Source organism: Chelon labrosus, assembly GCF_963514085.1.
Source record: "Chelon labrosus genome assembly, chromosome: 21".
Taxonomy (NCBI): Eukaryota; Metazoa; Chordata; class Actinopteri; order Mugiliformes; family Mugilidae; genus Chelon; species Chelon labrosus.
This window is the reverse complement of record NC_140354.1, coordinates 24,452,827-24,471,924: the sequence shown is the minus strand read 5'-3', so window position 1 is coordinate 24,471,924 and position 19,098 is coordinate 24,452,827. Positions and strand designations below refer to the sequence as shown.

The window sequence follows — 19,098 nt, the reverse complement described above, 5'->3', positions numbered from 1 at the left end:
CTGTAGCAGCAACAACCTGCTTAAAAAGTCTTTACTCTGAAAGAAGCTTCGCAAACTTTGGAACATTTGAACATATGAACATTGTAAAGGTTGATTTTCTGGATCTGAATCAGGACGTTCTTCATTTCTTTACTCAGGAGTTCGAGGTCCGAGCTGAGGAGCCATTAACAGAACTAGACTCAGGCTGAGGTTTACTTGGGGTTTAGTTTCCTGGTGGATGAATCAAACATTTTACTGGCTGAATAAATAAACTCAGATCTGGATCTTGGAGGCGTTTGCTGTCCTCCATGAAAGGAGTCAGATAATAAGATGATTTCAATGCTGACGGTAGTTACAGCTTCAAACATGAAGGCTCCAGGTCCCAGAATAGAAAGAAATGGTTTATTTATCCAGAAAGACTCTGATCCTATAACAGTAGCATTACATTATCCGTTAATACGCCCGTATTCATTACATACTAGATATTACATGATCTGCCTTCAGGTTCTATTATCATTTCTCTACCAGCTCCATTCATAATGCAATTAAAACATAAAGTGACACGAATGGAGCAGATATAAAACCATAAAAAAGATCGATACATATTCATCAAAGGATTTCATTGGTTCAGAGGAGGAGCCTTTCAGTGACTGGTTCATCTGCGGTTCACACGTGGAGCTGATCTGTCATTGGTCGACGTCGGCTTCAGCTTCACTGTGGCAAACGGGTTGGTGCCCCTGAAATAAAACCAGGAGGAAGTAAAGCACCTGGAAGAACAGAGCGTGATGGTTTGAGTTCTAACTCCTCAACGAGTCCATGGATCTTACCTGGGGAAGAGTTCAGGCTTTGACCCATGAGGTCGTGAGTTCTGCAGAGAAAAAGGAGAGAGGTTCAGGTTCTAGAACACATCAAGCTGAGACCATGAGGAGACCAACAACACCAACTCTGTTCACACTCTCTGAAAGCAGTACACACTGATCAGCCATAATATTATGACCACATCCTGACTCCTCTAGTCCTCTGAAGGGGAGCTGCAGGTTGAGAGGTGGAGCCTCCATGGATCAGACTAGTTTGTCCAGGACGTCCCACACATGTTGGACTGGACTGAGGACAAGTCAACACCTTGAACTGGTTGTTCCTCAAACCATTCCTGAACCAGGGAGCATCATCCTGCTGAGAGAGGCCATCAGGGAAAAGGGTGGACATGGTCTGCAGAAATGACTTCTGGGTAATCTGTCTGTGGAGGTTCATCCAGGTCAAAGCTGAGACAAAGACAAATGGACTTGTTGTGTTTCTAGAAGAGAAACTTCTTGGGGACAGATGTTTGTAGATTGATGTCAGATTATGTCTCAGTGAGGACGAGTGGACAAGTGGACAAACGTCTTCAAGGAACCCAACAGATCCAGTTGTCTTTGTTTCAGTTGGTTTGTTGGATGCTGAGCTAAATGCTAACAGTCACATCCACATGAATGGAAGGACCCACACTGCCTCCCCCGCCTCTTCTTCCCATAATGCATCTTGCTACCATGTGGTCACCAGGTTGGATCCATCAGACCAGAACCACCTTCCTCCAGCTCCATTGTCCAGTTCTGAGCTTCATCAGAGGTTAGCGTGGACACCCTGAGATCTGGTTCTGACTCCTTTCTATCAGAACCAGCAGAACCACACGGGTCAGACTCAGTGATCTTTGGTCCTTGAGCCTGTCCCTGGTTCTCTTCCTTCCTTGGACCACTGTCTCTGGTTCTGACCCAGTTGTCCTGCTGGTCATAATGTTATAGCTGTTACACACCAAACACAGCAACTCAAACACCACCTCCTCCATCAGCAGCTGGAGCTTCCTCCCTGCATCCACCAGAAGGAGGGCTGTGGCGTCATGGAGAGCAGTACCACGCCACAGTGCCCCTGCTGGACAGATGAGGAACATGATTCACATCTGGTCTAATCCAGATGTTTTTATTCGAGAGGAGACAGAAGGAAAGGGTTCAGGAATAATAGTTGATCACCGATCTGTCGGTTCATAAGAACAACTCTGGTTATTTCATGATCATTTCTAACCCAGGTGAGTTTCTGACCGACGCCCACGTACCTGGTTTCCTGACTCGCTCCTTTGCTCTGCGCGCGGTGTCTCAGACTGAGGAGGAGGAGGAGGAGGAGGAGCTGCCTGGTCCTGGAGGTTGTTCAAGCTGCTGCTGCTTTTTAGAGTGGACGCACTGAAACCACACAGACATTCATGTGTTCACCAGGATGGTCAGGTATTCATTAAATGGTTCATGTGTTCATTAGACGGTTCAGCTGTGTTTACCTGGAGCTGCTGGGCCTCGGAGGAGGATCCTCCACGTTCTCCACATACGAGGCTGGAAACCATCCCTGTCTGGAGACATGTTCATTGTCCTGATGTCAGACACTAGTGACTCCTCCTCATCTCCTCATGTGTTAAATATATGTTTAAAATAAATGTTTTAAATCAGTCTCACCGTGAGCTGCCCTCGCTCCGTCCATACAGCCAACCATTACGAGGCTGCGGCACCAGCACCGTGATCATCTGCCCCTGGCTGAAGGGCAGCATGGTGGGGTTGGAGGCAGCGGGCTGGTGGGCCACCTTGGCCCTCATGGACCGGCCTCCGCCCCCACCCCCACCACCACCACCACCGCCACCCCCAATGCCACCCCCACCCCCACCGCCAACTCCTGCTGATTCTACTGCAGCGCGAGGGAGGAACATCTGAGGAGAAGGAGCTGGGCCGAGTAGAGAGGAAATGAATTTAATGAATAAGAGGATTTACACTCTACGCTCTACGCTCTATGTTCTACATTCTACATTCTACTTTCTACTCTCTATGCTCTACGCTCTACGCTCTACACTCTACGTTCTATGTTCTATGTTCTACATTCTACATTCTACTTTCTACTCTCTATGCTCTATGTTCTACACAAGGGGTGCCCACGGTTTTTTGGCTTGTGAGCTACTTCTGACCAAGTCAAAGTGATCTACCGTATATACATACATATATATATATATATATATGTATGTATATATATATATATATATATATATACTATACTATTTAATGTCTCCCGTATGCAGGCGTTGGCCATAGCGACCCGTCCGCAGCAGTTGATCAGTGATGGAAAGTGAGATGGTGGCTTAACCTTACGTTACGTCATTTCAGAAGGCCAGTGCACTACTTACCGCTTGTGTGTGTCCAGAGGATGATGTGAAACTTTGTTTCAAAGAATCAAAGTTCACAGATAGTTTCCTAAATCGTTTCCTTTGTGTTTATCTTGTTGTCATCCTCTAATTCGTTCAATTCCTCCGGTGTCACCTGCTTGTGTCGCTTCCCCTTTTTCTTTTCATATTCTCTTCTCTCTTTTCTTCTGCTGCATCCCAGTCTTCAAAGTTGTCAAACTCACCAAATAAGTTAAAAGAAATGATAAAATCACTCATGTTTTGTCTGTCTTGCTGTTGCGATGAATAAACTGTGAAATAACGTTGAGTCTCCGTTGCCATGGTTACCATCTAGCGTTTGAGCCAGCGCAATAATTTAGAACTGTCATCAGGCAATTTGACGGAACGTCTTTCCTAGATGTACATTATCACTTAACCTACACCCTCCAGCCAATCAGAATCGAGTATTCACCCAGACCATGGTATAAATATATATATATATACATAAAACGTCCCTCTCACCCTCCTCGGGTGGTATCTGTGTCATCCTCAAGCTCGGGTCCTCTACCAGAGGCCTGGGAGTTTGAGGGTTCTGCTCAGTATCTTAGCTGTTCCTAGGACTGCGCTCTTCTGGACTGAGGATTCTGATGTTGTTCCTGGGATCTGTTGGAGCCACTCCCCCAGTTTGGGGGTCACTGCCCCGAGGGCTCCTACTACCACGGGGACCACGCTCGCCTTGACCTTCCCAGTGTTGTAATGTAACGGAGTACAAATACTTCGTTACTGTACTTAAGTAGAAATTTCACGTATCTGTACTTTACTTCGCTATTTAAATTTATGTCAACTTTCACTTTTACTCCACTACATTTCCTAGATAAAATGTATACTTTTACTCCGTTATATTTCCACTAAGCATCTTCGTTACTCGTTACTAAAAAATAAAATTAGAAGAAATGTTGGCGAATCACTGCTCCTAGATTGTGTAAGAGTGGGGCGCAGGTGTGACGTAAATGAGGGGCGACTTTGTTGTTGTCGCTACGGTCGCTACAATTGTATTAAGCAAGTTCCTCACGCCGCGCGCTATATTTTACCGCTTGTTTGAGGAGGAGGACGCACAACTGAAACCGCCATGGAAGCACGAGCACAGTCTACTGGAGGACCTCCCGTTATGGTAGACCACCCCGACGATAGTGGTGAACTCGATGAACTCGGTGAACAGGGTAGTGGTGAAGATAACGTCATACACCCATGGCCGTATTTGCAAGACATGTTTCTGTACATTGGAATGAAAGATTCTTCCTACCGGATGAAGTGCCTCTTATGCCTACCGAAAGTCACTGAAATTTTGGCATTCAAAAACTCCCCGTCCAACCTGAAGAAGCACGTCGAGGTAGGTTAAAGTAATATTTATTCAGTAAAGCCACAATGTCAATGTGATTCAACATTAGTTATCATAAGCCGTATCAGATATATGGCTAACGTGATGGCCAGGCTAACGTCTGCTTGTTAACGTTGCTAATTAGCTGATTGGCGCACAAACGTCAAGTACGCCCTGCAGTACAGGCTACAAAACACAAACAACAGCAGGTTGTACCAGTTAATACTGTTACTGCCTAGGTGTTGCAAGGGTGGCAGTCTGAGTGTTTATAATTCTATGTTTTTGAAACGAGATAATTTGGTGACATTTAAGTTTTCAAAAATAGAGTCAGTGATGAAAATTAGAACTAGTTTCTAGTAATTTGCTACCTTGGATTAAAGGGTCTGGATTTTCCAGGCTAGTAATTTGCATCACAGATGGAAATATAGTTTCATTAATTTACTTGCAGTTACATAATGTTTAACAGTCAAATGACAATTGTTTGTGTTGTGTGACTTAAATCTTGTAGCTAAAGTTGCTCATTAAATGTCTCTCCCTCTGAAACAGAGAAAGCATGTACATCACCTCAAAAAGTATGAAGAGCTTACATCAACAAAGAGAAAAAGGACTCATGAGACTCCGACCACCACCTCCAGCATCAAGCAGACCACATTGGTGAACACCAGGACTGTGTCTCAGAGGTCCATTGACAAAGCTATAGTGACTTATGTGGTCCAAGGACTCCGGCCATTCCATGTTGTTGAAGAACAAGCATTTCAAGATTTTGTGAAGGAACTGCAGCCTAATGCAAAAATTATTTCACGGCTGACTCTGCGCTCCATGATTGATGATGCCTACAGGGGAATGAAGAGGGCTGTGACCGAGGCCATGAGGGGAGTTGACCATATCGCCACCACCACCGACTGCTGGTCTGTCAGAAGGCGGAGCTTCATTGGTGTTACTGCCCATTGGATTGACCCCAACAGTCTCAAAAGATGCTCAGCAGCCCTAGCCTGTAAACAGCTGAGAGGTTCGCACACATTTGATGTGTTGGCAAGTGCCCTGAATGAGATTCACTCTGAGTTTGAGATTCGGGGAAAGATTGTGCGAACAACAACAGACAATGCCTCTAACTTCATAAAAGCGTTCAACATTTTTGGTGAAGATGAGGACAATAATGCCATTGGAAGTGATGATGATCATGGCAGTGCATCTCAACCAGGAGAGGAAGAAGAAGATCAAGAAGGGGATGAAGAAGTGGAGTCTCTTGATGTGTCAGCACTTCTGACTGAAGATGATGGCTTAGAGTTCGAGCTCCCAAAGCACCAGCGCTGTGCTTGTCACTTACTCAACCTAATAGCTACTGTTGATGCCATGAAAGCAACATCCAGTGAGGCGTACAAGAAAGTGTATCGTTCAACATTTGGCAAGTGTAGTGCACTTTGGAACAAATGTGGAAAATCCACCCTTGCAGCCGAAACTGTTGAAAATGCTTGTTCCCTCCAGCTGCTGCGCCCGAATTCCACCAGGTGGAACTCCCTATTCCTGGCAGTGGAAAGACTGCTGAGAATAATTAAAGAAAAGGGAGAGGGGACCATCAGAGTCATCTGCACTGACTTAAAGCTTCCAATGTAAGTAGGAATTGTTTTTTTTATTTAGTTTTATTTCATTATAATCGAACATCTGGAATGTCTTCCTTTGTCCCATTCTTTTATGGACACTAATAACTTTACATTACATTGTATCCCAACTTCCACTTATTATTGGTCAATTTTACTGAATTACTCTTCCAGCAGTTATTTTGATGAATTCAATGAAATGGTTACAGTGTTATAAAAACAATGTTGTTGTGTTTTGTTTTCAACAGGTTTAATCCAGCTGAACTCGCCTTTCTCGCAGAGTATGCCACTCCGCTACCTGCCTCAGCAGCCTGTGAAAGGCTATTTAGCATCGCAGGACTTGTCTTCAGTCCAAGAAGAGTAAGACTGAATTCTCGCAACTTTGAAAACCAGCTTCTTTTGAAGATGAACAGACACCTTTTCAGTTTCAACTAATGACTGGCGTATTAGTAGCTGCTGGACATAGGTGGCCTGTGTGTGAGTGTGTGTGTGAGATGGTGACCTGGGGAGTAAGCCCTACAAATGCTCATACCACATGACCAAAATGTTCTCCCTACCAGCAGTACCAGCAGGTCTTTTTTTTTTTTTTTTTAAAAAAAAGAAATAAGCTATTTATTTTTCATTTTTACCTGAAGTTCATACAGAAGTGAAATTTCTGTTTCTGTTTTTTTTTCTTTGATGTCAGCTCTAAAAATATGCTGTTTTTCTTTAAACTTCAGAGAATTGTGCCTGAAAAGTCCTGAATATGCTTTATGCTTTAGTATAAGAAAGCCACAATAAAGTTCACAATAAAAGTTCTAACCGCTTGCTTTTTAAAAAAAAAATAAATAAAATACTTTTTACTTTTACTTCAAATACTTAAGTACATTAAATATCAGAAAATTACTTTTGATACTTAAGTACAGTATATATCAGATACTTTAAGACTTTTACTTAAGTAATATTCTAAAAGGTAACTTTCACTTCTACCAAAGTCTTTTTCTATTACGATACTTGTACTTTTACTCAAGTATTGCTTTGTAGTACTTTATACAACACTGGACCTTCCACATCTGCTCCAGCTGTTCTTTCAACCCTTGGTACTTTTCAACTTTCTCGTGTTCCTTCTTTCTGATGTTGGCATCTGCTGGTATCGCCACATCTATCACCACCGCCTTCTTCTGCTCTTTGTCTGCCACCACTATGTCCGGTTGGTTAGCAAGGACCTGTTTGTCAGTCTGGAAGCTGAAGTCCCTGTTGTTCTCAGCCACCTTCTGTGGTGCGGCCCATTGGGATTTGGGTACTTCTATTCCATACTGGGTACAGATGTTCCTGTACACTATTCCAGCCACTTGGTTGTGTCTATCCATGTACGCTGACCCAGCTAGCATCTTACACCCTGCTATTTTGTGCTGGACTGTTTCAGGGGCATCTTTGCATAGTCTGCACCTTGGATCTGATCTACTCTTGTAGATCTTGGCCTCTATGGCTCTTGTACCTAGGGCCTGTTCTTGTGCTGCCATGATCAGTGCCTCTGTGCTGTCTCTGAGTCCGGCCTTTTCCAGCCATTGGTAGGTCTTCTCGATATCAGCCACTTCTTCAATTTGGCGGTGGTACATGCCGTGTAGGTGCTTGTCCCTCCAGGTTGTCTGCTCCTCTTCCTCTGCACTCTTATCGAGTTTCAGTTGCCTGAGACATTCACTTAGCAGTTCATCCTTTGTGGCCATATATATATATATATACATATATATATATATATATATATATAAATACACGTCATGATCAACGTAATGAGCACCCCTGTTCTACACTCTACGCTTTACACTCTACGTTCTATGCTCTATGTTCTACACTCGACATTAATTGGACATTGATGATAGGAGAGCAGGGTATGGAGGAGGAGGCCTGGATGTGGTTGGTCATGAAGACTCAGGCAGTAAAGGTAAAATGTTCTAATTAAACATTTCAAATGAACCTCTACATGTTTCTGAAAGAAAATATTTGAATCTCTCACCTCTGGACGGGACGTTTCCCAGAGTCATCTCCTCTTGACTGGTTCTGATGTTCTCCCTGAGTCCCACCTGAGAACAGGTTCAGTTTAATAAAGGAACAGTAATATTGACAGAAGATAATTACCAGCATTAACCAGACTGAGGACATGTTCAGACTGTTAAAGTTTAGATCGTCCCTCCCCTCACAGCTACACCTCTAACTCCCTCACTGGGGGGCGCCATGGTAACAAATATGTCCTCAGGTGATTTAAAGCTGCAGATGGACGACGTAAACTCACGCTGTGGTCTGGAGGAGACGCTTTCTTGGCCGCAGCTTGTCTGGTTGAACCCACATCCTCCATCCAGGTGTTAGATCTCTGCTGCAGATTTCCTCCGTTCTGTCCACAGAGACATGTCCACCATTAGAGACAGAGATTAACTCAGTCAGGAGCTTACATCTCTGTAGCTCACAGTAATCCTCATTTACATGAATATACCCCCAGAGACGACATGGCCTCAGAGAACCTGACTCTGTTTTTATTTGAGGACAGATAAGGACAGACCTTAAGAAGACATAATGAATGAATGTCCACATCTGTCCAGAAAACAGATTCTGAGACTGACTGGGTGTTTGTAGCTCCTCCACCTTTCCTCTAGTCTGGGCTCGGGTCAGGGTCAGGGTCAGGGGTCAGGGGTCAGGGGGTAGGTTCATGCAGACATGAGGCTTGTAAACACTGAGGCAGTACAGCTCAAGGAGAAGGAGAAGGCAGCTTTATGACCGTTCATTCCCAGTAAACATTAGCGTGGTTCAGTTGAACAGAACCCATGTCAGTGACATAGATGGCGCTGCAGCACATGTCACATGTTGTTGATAGTGAGGCCTCTATGAGATGTGATACTCAACAGGTAAAATAATCAGGAACACACCTGAGAGCTGGGTTCTAAGGACTTCATCCTGATTATTAAAATAACAGCAGGAGCTTCAGGTTCAGTGTCAGTCGTAGTGAAACTCTGAAGTAGGTCAGCGGAGTCATAAAAGCTCAGAGTCCAGGCTTTAAAGTCACTTCCTGTTGGCGTGGCGCCAGTCCAGGTCCTGAATAAAACCAGGACCTTCCTCCAGGGACCAGTAAAGACTCTTCAGGCATTAATAATAATAATAATAATTTATACTGTATTGAACCCTGAGGAGAAATTATGTTCCTGCTGTTTGACCCATCCATTCGTTCACACAGTAGTGTCACCTGCTGTGTGTCCCTCTCTCTCTGGTTCTGGTTCTGCCTTCAGGCTGCTCTGGGGGTTTCAGAGCAGATGTTGTAAAGCGTCTAGAGACAATTTGTGTTGTTACTGATGCTATATAAATAAAATAGAACTGAATAGCGTGTACAGGTGTGATGTGCTGAGAAGCTGTAGCCTGCAGACGACACCCAGGGAAGTGTTACCTTAGTCATGAGCTGAGAGATGGACTTCATCAGGCTGCAGTGTTTCTCAGCCAGGAAGCGGTACCTCCTCTCCTCCTCCTTCAGAGCCTGGTCATGACTTTCCCTGAGGAACTGCATCATGTACTCGCCACCGTCCTGACCAGCGCACACAACACACATGTTAACACACAGACATATATATATATATATAAACCAGAGACACACTGACCTGGCCACTTCCTCTCCTCATCTGTCTCTGCAGAGCTGCTCTCTGGTCGTGGACCTCCATCTCATAATGCTTCCTGCTGTCCTGCACCAGATCAGATCAGACCAGATGAGACCAGACCAGACCAGACCAGCCCAGACCACGTCAGACTGGACCAGACCAGACGAGATCAGACCAGCCAGAACAGCTGGAGACTACACCTGGAGACTAAACACCTGAGACTAAACATCTGAGACTGAACACCTGGAGGCTGAACACCTGGAGACAGCTGCAGTGAAGACACTGTCTTTGGGGACGTCTCAGTCATAGGATTCTGGACAAAGCATTAAAAAACAACATTTAATTTGTGTCTTAATGGCTGTTGTTCCTCTACCTGTGCTCCAGTTTGGATGTGAAAACCTTCAAGTTAAAGCTGAGAGTCTGAACTTTAAGACCACATGTGTCCTAACTGAACATTTCTGCGTTAACACATGAAACCAGTCGATTCATGTAGTCACAAGGATCTTAACTCCTCTGTGACCTTGTTGTGACTCACTGATATATAACTTCTGTCCAGTCGGACGTTGCTGTCCATCTCCTGAAGAACCTCTGAATTGAACCAACGGAACTGCAATGAGACATACAATCAGTCAAGGATGGATCAGAGCCATCAGACATGGGTCAGTGTTGGTGGAACTCACCATTCCCTCCAGCTCCAAGGTCAGTCTTCGTTGACTCTCACAGATCTGGATCAGGACCTCTCCTTGAAGACAAGACCATACATTCGTCCAGCAGGTGATGAATAAAGTATCTACCTATCTATCTATCTAACACCAGATTCAACTGGTATTAAATCTTTACTCTGGTGTGTTGGTCTTTGTTGACTCATACATCAGATGCTGATGTGTTGTCTCTCCTTTAAAATGCTAAATATATTTCAATGTGCTGCATTTAAAAATGTCTCATCCATTTGGACAAAATGATGTCACCGCTGTGCTACCTGTGTTAGCTGTGCTACCTGTGTTAGCTGTGCTACCTGTGTTAGCTGTGTTAGATGTGTTAGCTGTGTTAGCTGTGTGAGGCTAACAGCTGTTTTTTTCCACCTCCTGAACATCTTGGTCAGTCTGACTGAAACTCTGCAGATGTTCAACTCCTTCTAAGGTAATGGAGTCGTCTCAGCTCTTTAAGCTGACATGGTTCTGGTGTGAAGCTGTTGGGTGAAGTGAGAGCGCTGCCTGTCATCATCTATTATTCATTCTGACACCTGAGACCGTTTGTCTGTGAGCAGCTAAAACACAAACAAACCTCAGCTCAGACTGGCCACCACTTAACCCTCTCAACCTCTAACCCTCTAACCCTCTCACCTTCCCACCATCTCACCCTAACCCACCACTTAACCCTCTCACCCTCTAACCCTCTCACCCTTTAACCCTCTCACCCTCTAACCCTAACCCAACACTTAACCCTCTCACCCTTTAACCCTATAACCCTCTCACCCCCTCACCCTCTAATCTTATAACCCTATAACCCTATAACCCTATAACCCTCTAACCCTATAACCCTCTAACCCTCTCACCCTCTCACCCTCTAACCCTATAACCCTATAACCCTATAACCCTCTCACCCTCTAACCCTCTGACCCTATAAACCTATAACTCTCTCACCCTCTAACCCTCTAACCCTATAAACCTATAACCCTCTAACCCTAACCCACCACTTAACCCCCTCACCCTCTAACCCTCTCACCCTCTCACCCTCTAACCCTCTAGCCCTCTAACCCTATAACCCTCTAACCCTCTAACCCTCTAACGCTCGAACCTTTTACCCTCTAACCCTATAACCCTCTAACCCTATAACCCTCTAACCCTCTCACCCTCTGACCCTATAACCCTCTAACCCTCTAACCCTCTCACCCTATAACCCTATAACCCTCTCACCCTCTAACCCTATAACCCTCTAACCCTATAACCCTCTAACCGTATAACCCTCTGACCCTATAACACTCTAACCCTCTCACCCTCTAACGCTCGAACCTTTTACCCTCTAACCCTATAACCCTCTAACCCTATAACCCTATAACCCTCTCACCCTCTAACCCTATAACCCTCTCACCCTATAACCCTCTCACCCTATAACCCTCTAACCCTATAACCCTCTAACCCTATAACCCTCTAACCGTATAACCCTCTGACCCTATAACACTCTAACCCTCTCACCCTCTAACCTTTAACCCTCTAACCTTTAACCCTAAGTGAGAACATGAGGAGTTTAACCACCCAGTAAATGAGAGGAGACATAAACACTCTGGTGTCAGAGATGAGAAGGAACCACATCACCACTGTGTGTTTGTGTTACTGTGTGTGTTACTGTGTGTGTTACTGTGTGTGTTACTGAGTGTGTGTGTGTGCATTGTGGCGTACCTAGAGATGAGGAGGACATGGTGTGGAAAGCTTTTTCTCCGATCTTTGACAAAGCGCTGAAGTATGCTTCACTAGTCGTAGCCAGAACTGAAACACAAACAAAGATCAGCTGATAATGATCCTGGATCCTGCTGAGGCTGCTGGGACGTGAACCAATGTCTGAACGTCACTGACACTAACACAGGTATAGATCAGGTATTAATCAGGTATAGATCAGGTATAGATCAGGTATAGATCAGGTATTAATCAGGTATAGATCAGGTATAGATCAGGTATAGATCAGGTATTAATCAGGTATAGATCAGGTATAGATCAGGTATAGATCAGGTATTAATCAGGTATAGATCAGGTGTAGATCAGGTATAGATCAGGTATAGATCAGGTATAGATCAGGCGTAGATCAGGTATAGATCAGGTACAGATCAGGTATAGATCAGGTATTGATCAGGTATAGATCAGGTATAGATCAGGTATTAATCAGGTATAGATCAGGTATAGATCAGGTATTAATCAGGTATAGAGCAGGTATAGGTCAGGTATAGATCAGGTATAGATCAGGTATTAATCAGGTATAGATCAGGTATTAATCAGATATTAATCAGGTATAGATCAGGTATTGATCAGGTATAGATCAGGTATAGATCAGGTATTGATCAGGTATAGATCAGGTATAGATCAGGTGTAGATCAGGCATAGATCAGGTATTAATCAGGTATAGATCAGGTATAGATCAGGTATAGATCAGGTATAGAGCAGGTATTAATCAGTTATTAATCAGGTATAGATCAGGTATTAATCAGGTATTAATCAGGTAAAGATCAGGTATAGATCAGTTATAGAGCAGGTATTAATCAGGTATAGATCAGGTATAGATCAGGTATAGAGCAGGTATTGATCAGGTATAGATCAGGTATTAATCAGGTATTAATCAGGTATAGATCAGGTATAGATCAGATATAGATCAGGTATAGATCAGGTATAGAGCAGGTATTAATCAGGTATAGAGCAGGTATAGATCAGGTATAGATCAGGTATTAATCAGGTATTAATCAGGTAAAGATCAGGTATAGATCAGGTATAGATCAGGTATAGATCAGGTATTAATCAGGTATAAAACAGGTATAGATCAGGTATAGATCAGGTATAGATCAGGTGTAGATCAGGTATAGATCAGGTATAGATCAGGTGTAGATCAGGTATTAATCAGGTATTGATCAGGTATAGATCAGGTATTAATCAGGTATTAATCAGGTAAAGATCAGGTATAGATCAGGTATAGATCAGGTATTAATCGGGTATAGATCAGGTATTGATCAGGTATAGATCAGGTATTAATCAGGTATAGATCAGGTATAGATCAGGTATTAATCAGGTATTAATCAGGTATAGATCAGGTATAGATCAGATATAGATCAGGTATAGATCAGGTATAGAGCAGGTATTAATCAGGTATAGATCAGGTATAGATCAGGTATAGATCAGGTATAGATCAGGTATTAATCAGGTATAGATGAGGTATAGATCAGGTATTAATCAGGTATAGATCGGGTATTGATCGGGTATTGATCAGGTATAGATCAGGTATTGATCAGGTATAGATCAGGTATAGATCAGGTATAGATCAGGTATTAATCAGGTATAGATCAGGTATTAATCAGGTATTGATCAGGTATTAATCAGGTATAGATCAGGTATTAATCAGGTATAGATCAGGTATTAATCAGGTATAGATCAGGTATTAATCAGGTATAGATCAGGTATAGATCAGGTATTAATCAGGTATAGATCAGGTATAGATCAGGTATTAATCAGGTATAGATCAGGTATAGATCAGATATAGATCAGGTATGCCTGTTGCCTTTTTCTTCATGGATTACTTTAACATGTGAAAGGCCACAGTGACGCTACATTTATTTCTTTATCAGGTTTCTGTGCCGTGACCTTCTTCTTCTTCTCCTCAAATGTGATTGGTCTGAGATCATTTCCTGGTCTCTCTCGTTTATCAGCTCCAACCTCAACAAACGACCTAGTAGACATAACTAGAGCCAGGTAGACATCTCCCAAACTGACTAACACTGACTCTCTGCTTTAATCCTGTCAATGAGGAAGTTGTTGTCGTTGTCATAACAACCAGTCGGTTACCAAGGCCTGAACAGCAGCGGGATATTCCCAGATAGGATGGACTTTGGAACCAGGTGTGACCTTAATGAGTGTGTCTTACCCCTGAACGCCTGGACGTAGCTGTTCCCCAGAGAAACCAGTTTGTTCAGGCTGGGGTTGAACTCGTCCATCAGACTCTGAAAGAAGACAGAGAAGCAGTGAGTCTGGACCTGGACCCCCCCGCCCCCCCTGCCCACCCTGCCCCCCAACCACAAAGATCCCTTCAGGTCAATGAGACTTACAGAGTAAATGCTCAGGGTGGAGCGGTGCAGCTGGTCCCGGTTCATCGCCGACATGTTGAACGCTCTGGAGAGAATGAGAGGAGGCACTGGTGTGGAGGAGGGGTGGAGGAAGGAGGAGGAGGAGGAGGAGGAGGGGTGGAGGGGTGGAGGGGTGGAGGGAGAAGAGGAGGAGGGGTGGAGGGAGGAGGAGGCGGTCGGAGCGGAGCAAACTGACACCACCGGTAAATAATTAAACCCTGGACCATAAACACTATGAACACTCAACCAGGTCTCCTCAGAGTGAACACATGAAACCAGCTGGTGATGAACACATTAATGAACCAGGGCTCCTCAGAGTGAACACATGAAACCAGCTGGTGATGAACACATTAATGAACCAGGTCTAGCTCCAGTATGAACACATGAAACCAGCTGGTGATGAACACATTAATGAACCAGGTCCAGCTCCAGTATGAACACATGAAACCAGCTGGTGATGAACACATTAATGAACCAGGTCTAGCTCCAGTATGAACACATGAAACCAGCTGGTGATGAACACATTAATGAACCAGGTCTAGCTCCAGTGTGAACACATGAAACCAGCTGGTGATGAACACATTAATGAACCAGGTCTAGCTCCAGTATGAACACATGAAACCAGCTGGTGATGAACACATTAATGAACCAGGTCTAGCTCCAGTGTGAACACATGAAACCAGCTGGTGATGAACACATTAATGAACCAGGTCTAGCTCCAGTATGAACACATGAAACCAGCTGGTGATGAACACATTAATGAACCAGGTCTCCTCAGAGTGAACACGTCAAACCAGCTGGTGATGAACACATTAATGAACCAGGTCTAGCTCCAGTGTGAACACATGAAACCAGCTGGTGATGAACACATTAATGAACCAGGTCTAGCTCCAGTGTGAACACATGAAACCAGCTGGTGATGAACACATTAATGAACCAGGTCTCCTCAGAGTGAACACGTGAAACCAGCTGGTGATGAACACATTAATGAACCAGGTCTCCTCAGAGTGAACACGTCAAACCAGCTGGTGATGAACACATTAATGAACCAGGTCTAGCTCCAGTATGAACACATGAAACCAGCTGGTGATGAACACATTAATGAACCAGGTCTAGCTCCAGTATGAACACATGAAACCAGCTGGTGATGAACACATTAATGAACCAGGTCTAGCTCCAGTGTGAACACATGAAACCAGCTGGTGATGAACACATTAATGAACCAGGTCTAGCTCCAGTGTGAACACATGAAACCAGCTGGTGATGAACACATTAATGAACCAGGTCTAGCTCCAGTATGAACACATGAAACCAGCTGGTGATGAACACATTAATGAACCAGGTCTAGCTCCAGTGAGAACACATGAAACCAGCTGGTGATGAACACATTAATGAACCAGGTCTAGCTCCAGTATGAACACATGAAACCAGCTGGTGATGAACACATTAATGAACCAGGTCTAGCTCCAGTGTGAACACATGAAACCAGACGAACACATTAATGAACCAGGTCTAGCTCCAGTATGAACACATGAAACCAGCTGGTGATGAACACATTAATGAACCAGGTCTAGCTCCAGTATGAACACATGAAACCAGCTGGTGATGAACACATTAATGAACCAGGTCTAGCTCCAGTATGAACACATGAAACCAGCTGGTGATGAACACATTAATGAACCAGGTCTAGCTCCAGTGTGAACACATGAAACCAGCTGGTGATGAACACATTAATGAACCAGGTCTAGCTCCAGTATGAACACATGAAACCAGCTGGTGATGAACACATTAATGAACCAGGTCTAGCTCCAGTATGAACACATGAACCACAGGAGGAACCATTCTATCCAAAACCGACAGCTTTTCTCTTAGTATTGACAACTCCTCCGTTTCACCCTCCCCCCAGGTTAAGAGTCTGGGTGTCATCCTTGACAGCACACTATCCTTTCAATCCCACATCAATAACATTACTCGGTCTGCTTACTTCCACCTACGTAACATTAATCGCCTCCGCCCCTCCCTCACCCCCCACACTGCCGCCATCCTGGTTCACAGTCTTGTCACTTCCCGTCTGGATTATTGCAACTCTCTCCTCTTTGGCCTTCCACACAAATCTCTCCATAAACTTCAACTAGTCCAGAATTCAGCTGCCCGCATCATAACTCGAACCCCCTCCATTCACCACATCACTCCTGTCCTTCAAGAACTTCATTGGCTCCCAGTTCAATCTCGCATCCAATTTAAAGTCCTCCTGCTTACTTTCAAGGCCATTCACAACCTCACCCCCCCATATTTGTCTGATCTCCTCCATGTTCCCACTCCCTCCCGCTCTCTACGATCATCTTCCTCCGTACATCTGTCTGTCCCTACTGCCCGTCTTACCACCACGGGGAGCAGAGCATTCAGCCGCTCTGCTCCCCGTCTCTGGAATTCACTACCACCCCAACTCAGAAATATTGATTCATTTCCCCATTTCAAATCTCAACTCAAAACATATCTGTTTAAAACTGCCTATTCCACTTGATGACAATTACTCTGCCTTTTTTTTTTTTTTCCCTTATATTTTATTCTCTGCTGTTTCTTTTTATGAATTGCTGTTTCTTTTATGAATGTATGTACGGTGTCCTTGAGTGCCAAGAAAGGCGCCTATAAATAAAATGCATTATAATTATTATTATTAATCTTCAGTTCGTGTCTCTGACTCAGTGATTTATTTATTGTTCATCATCAGACTCAGACTGACCAGCAGAGGGCGCCAGGAACCAGAACTAGAGAAAGACCAGAACCCTGATCACCCTATAGTCTCCCTCAGGGGCGATTCTAGACCTAGAGCTTTGCTGGGGCACAGGCCCCCAACTCCCAATACATTAAAAAAAATAAAATAAAAAAAAATTAAATGTGTGCGCAATATGAAATAAATGGCTAGCCTACGGGTACAAGCTTCAAAATCATTATTGTCACTGTCATACTGTAGGCCAGGGATTCCCAAAGTGTGGTGCGCGCACCCCTGGGGGTGCGTGAACTGCCTCTAAGGGGTGCGCGAGATGAAAAATGCAATGGCGGAGAAGAAGTTATCTTCTTCTACGCACCGTATATGCGCAACTAACAGAGCCAGCTGGGCTGCACTTGAAAATCGTCAGATGGATCCTCATTTTTATATCTGTTCCTGAGCCTATGCTCTTTGTTATTTATGTTGTGGGTCTTGTGTAACTTTATTACAATTTAGTTAAAATTACTGGCGTTCTAATTTTATTTCCAAAACCGCTGTGTTATGATGACGTCGTTGTGTTAGCTCCACGGTCATTTACAGTTGCTGCAATTTTTGTTCAATTCGGCTGAACATATTATCCATATTTCCCCCAACTTATCTCCTTTCTGCCTCTGAGCCTGTCCTCATTCTCTTTGCTCTTAAAAGTGGAAGCTTGTGCGTAACTTTGTTTCATTATATTGTTATAAGAGTAGCGTGGCTCCTTTTAAGGGGGTAGTACAGTGCGCATGTGCGACCGTAACGTGTGTGTGGGTGGTAGAGCGAGAGTAGAGCGAGTGCGCCGGTGAATGGAAGTAACAGCGAGACGGGTGCGTCAGCGCGGTTGGGATATAGAAGGGGGTGCGCGGCCAAAAAAGTTTGGGAACCGCTGCTGTAGGCTATATTAAACCACTGGTAAAGATACAAGGATAGTGACAGGCTCGAGTCATGACTAAAGCAGGCACGGAGATGCGCTCATGAATGCCGTTTCCAGCGAGAGCAGCGCTAGAATTTTACTGGGGCACTGGAGACTTTTACTAAGGCACGTGCCCCAGTGAATTAGGTCTAGTAACGCCCCTGGTCCCTGTCAGGTCAAAGGTCAGACATACATCATATTCATTCATTTATATTAACTCATTCATTAATGGCTTATAGAAAGGTCCAGTTCATCATCAACATCTGATCATCATCTCTGTTCTTCCACTCAGAACCACCTCACAGGGGGGACAGGAACCTGGACCAGAACCAAACACTGGACCAGAACCAAACACTGGATCAGACCCAAACACTGGACCAGAACCAAACACTGGACCAGAACCAAACACTGGACCAGTTCCTCAGACTCAGATTCATCCTGAATCTCCTGCAACAGAAAATCTGATCAAAGTGATTTTATTCAATGAAAAGAGACGAGAAACATTCACAGGATAAACTCTCCTCCTCCTCCTCCTCTTCATCTATCTATCTATCTATCTATCTATCTATCTATCTATCTATCTATCTATCTATCTATCTATCTATCTGTCCTCTTCCTCATCTCTCTACCTCTCCTCCTCCTCCTCTTCATCTATCTATCTATCTATCTATCTATCTGTCCTCTTCCTCATCTCTCTACCTCTCCTCCTCCTCCTCCTCCTCCTCCTCCTCCTCCTCTAGTTTTATGAGGCTTGATATTTTCTGAACCCAGAGGACATGCGCGCTACCGGAGGATCAGCCTTTTCTCTCCTCTCCTCCTCCTCCTCCTCCTCCTCCTCCTCCTCCTCCTCTGTAGCAGCAGAGCTCTGATGCTCTGCTGAAG

The 19,098-nt window shown here is 44.2% G+C and overlaps 1 protein-coding gene across 1 annotated transcript; it reads right to left on the bottom strand.

The window, feature by feature from the left end:
- Positions 1-5: 5 nt before the first annotated feature.
- On the bottom strand, positions 6-14,590 carry baiap2l2a (BAR/IMD domain containing adaptor protein 2 like 2a; the record flags this gene model as incomplete). Its single annotated transcript, XM_084570821.1, has 12 exons — positions 6-716; positions 807-847; positions 2,066-2,189; positions 2,282-2,350; positions 2,454-2,679; positions 9,443-9,665; positions 9,739-9,819; positions 10,271-10,342; positions 10,416-10,477; positions 12,135-12,221; positions 14,356-14,431; positions 14,537-14,590. 12 exons carry the CDS (start codon positions 14,588-14,590, stop codon positions 635-637), a joined length of 1,197 nt encoding a protein of 398 aa, XP_084426947.1. The 3' UTR covers positions 6-634.
- Positions 14,591-19,098: the final 4,508 nt, after the last annotated feature.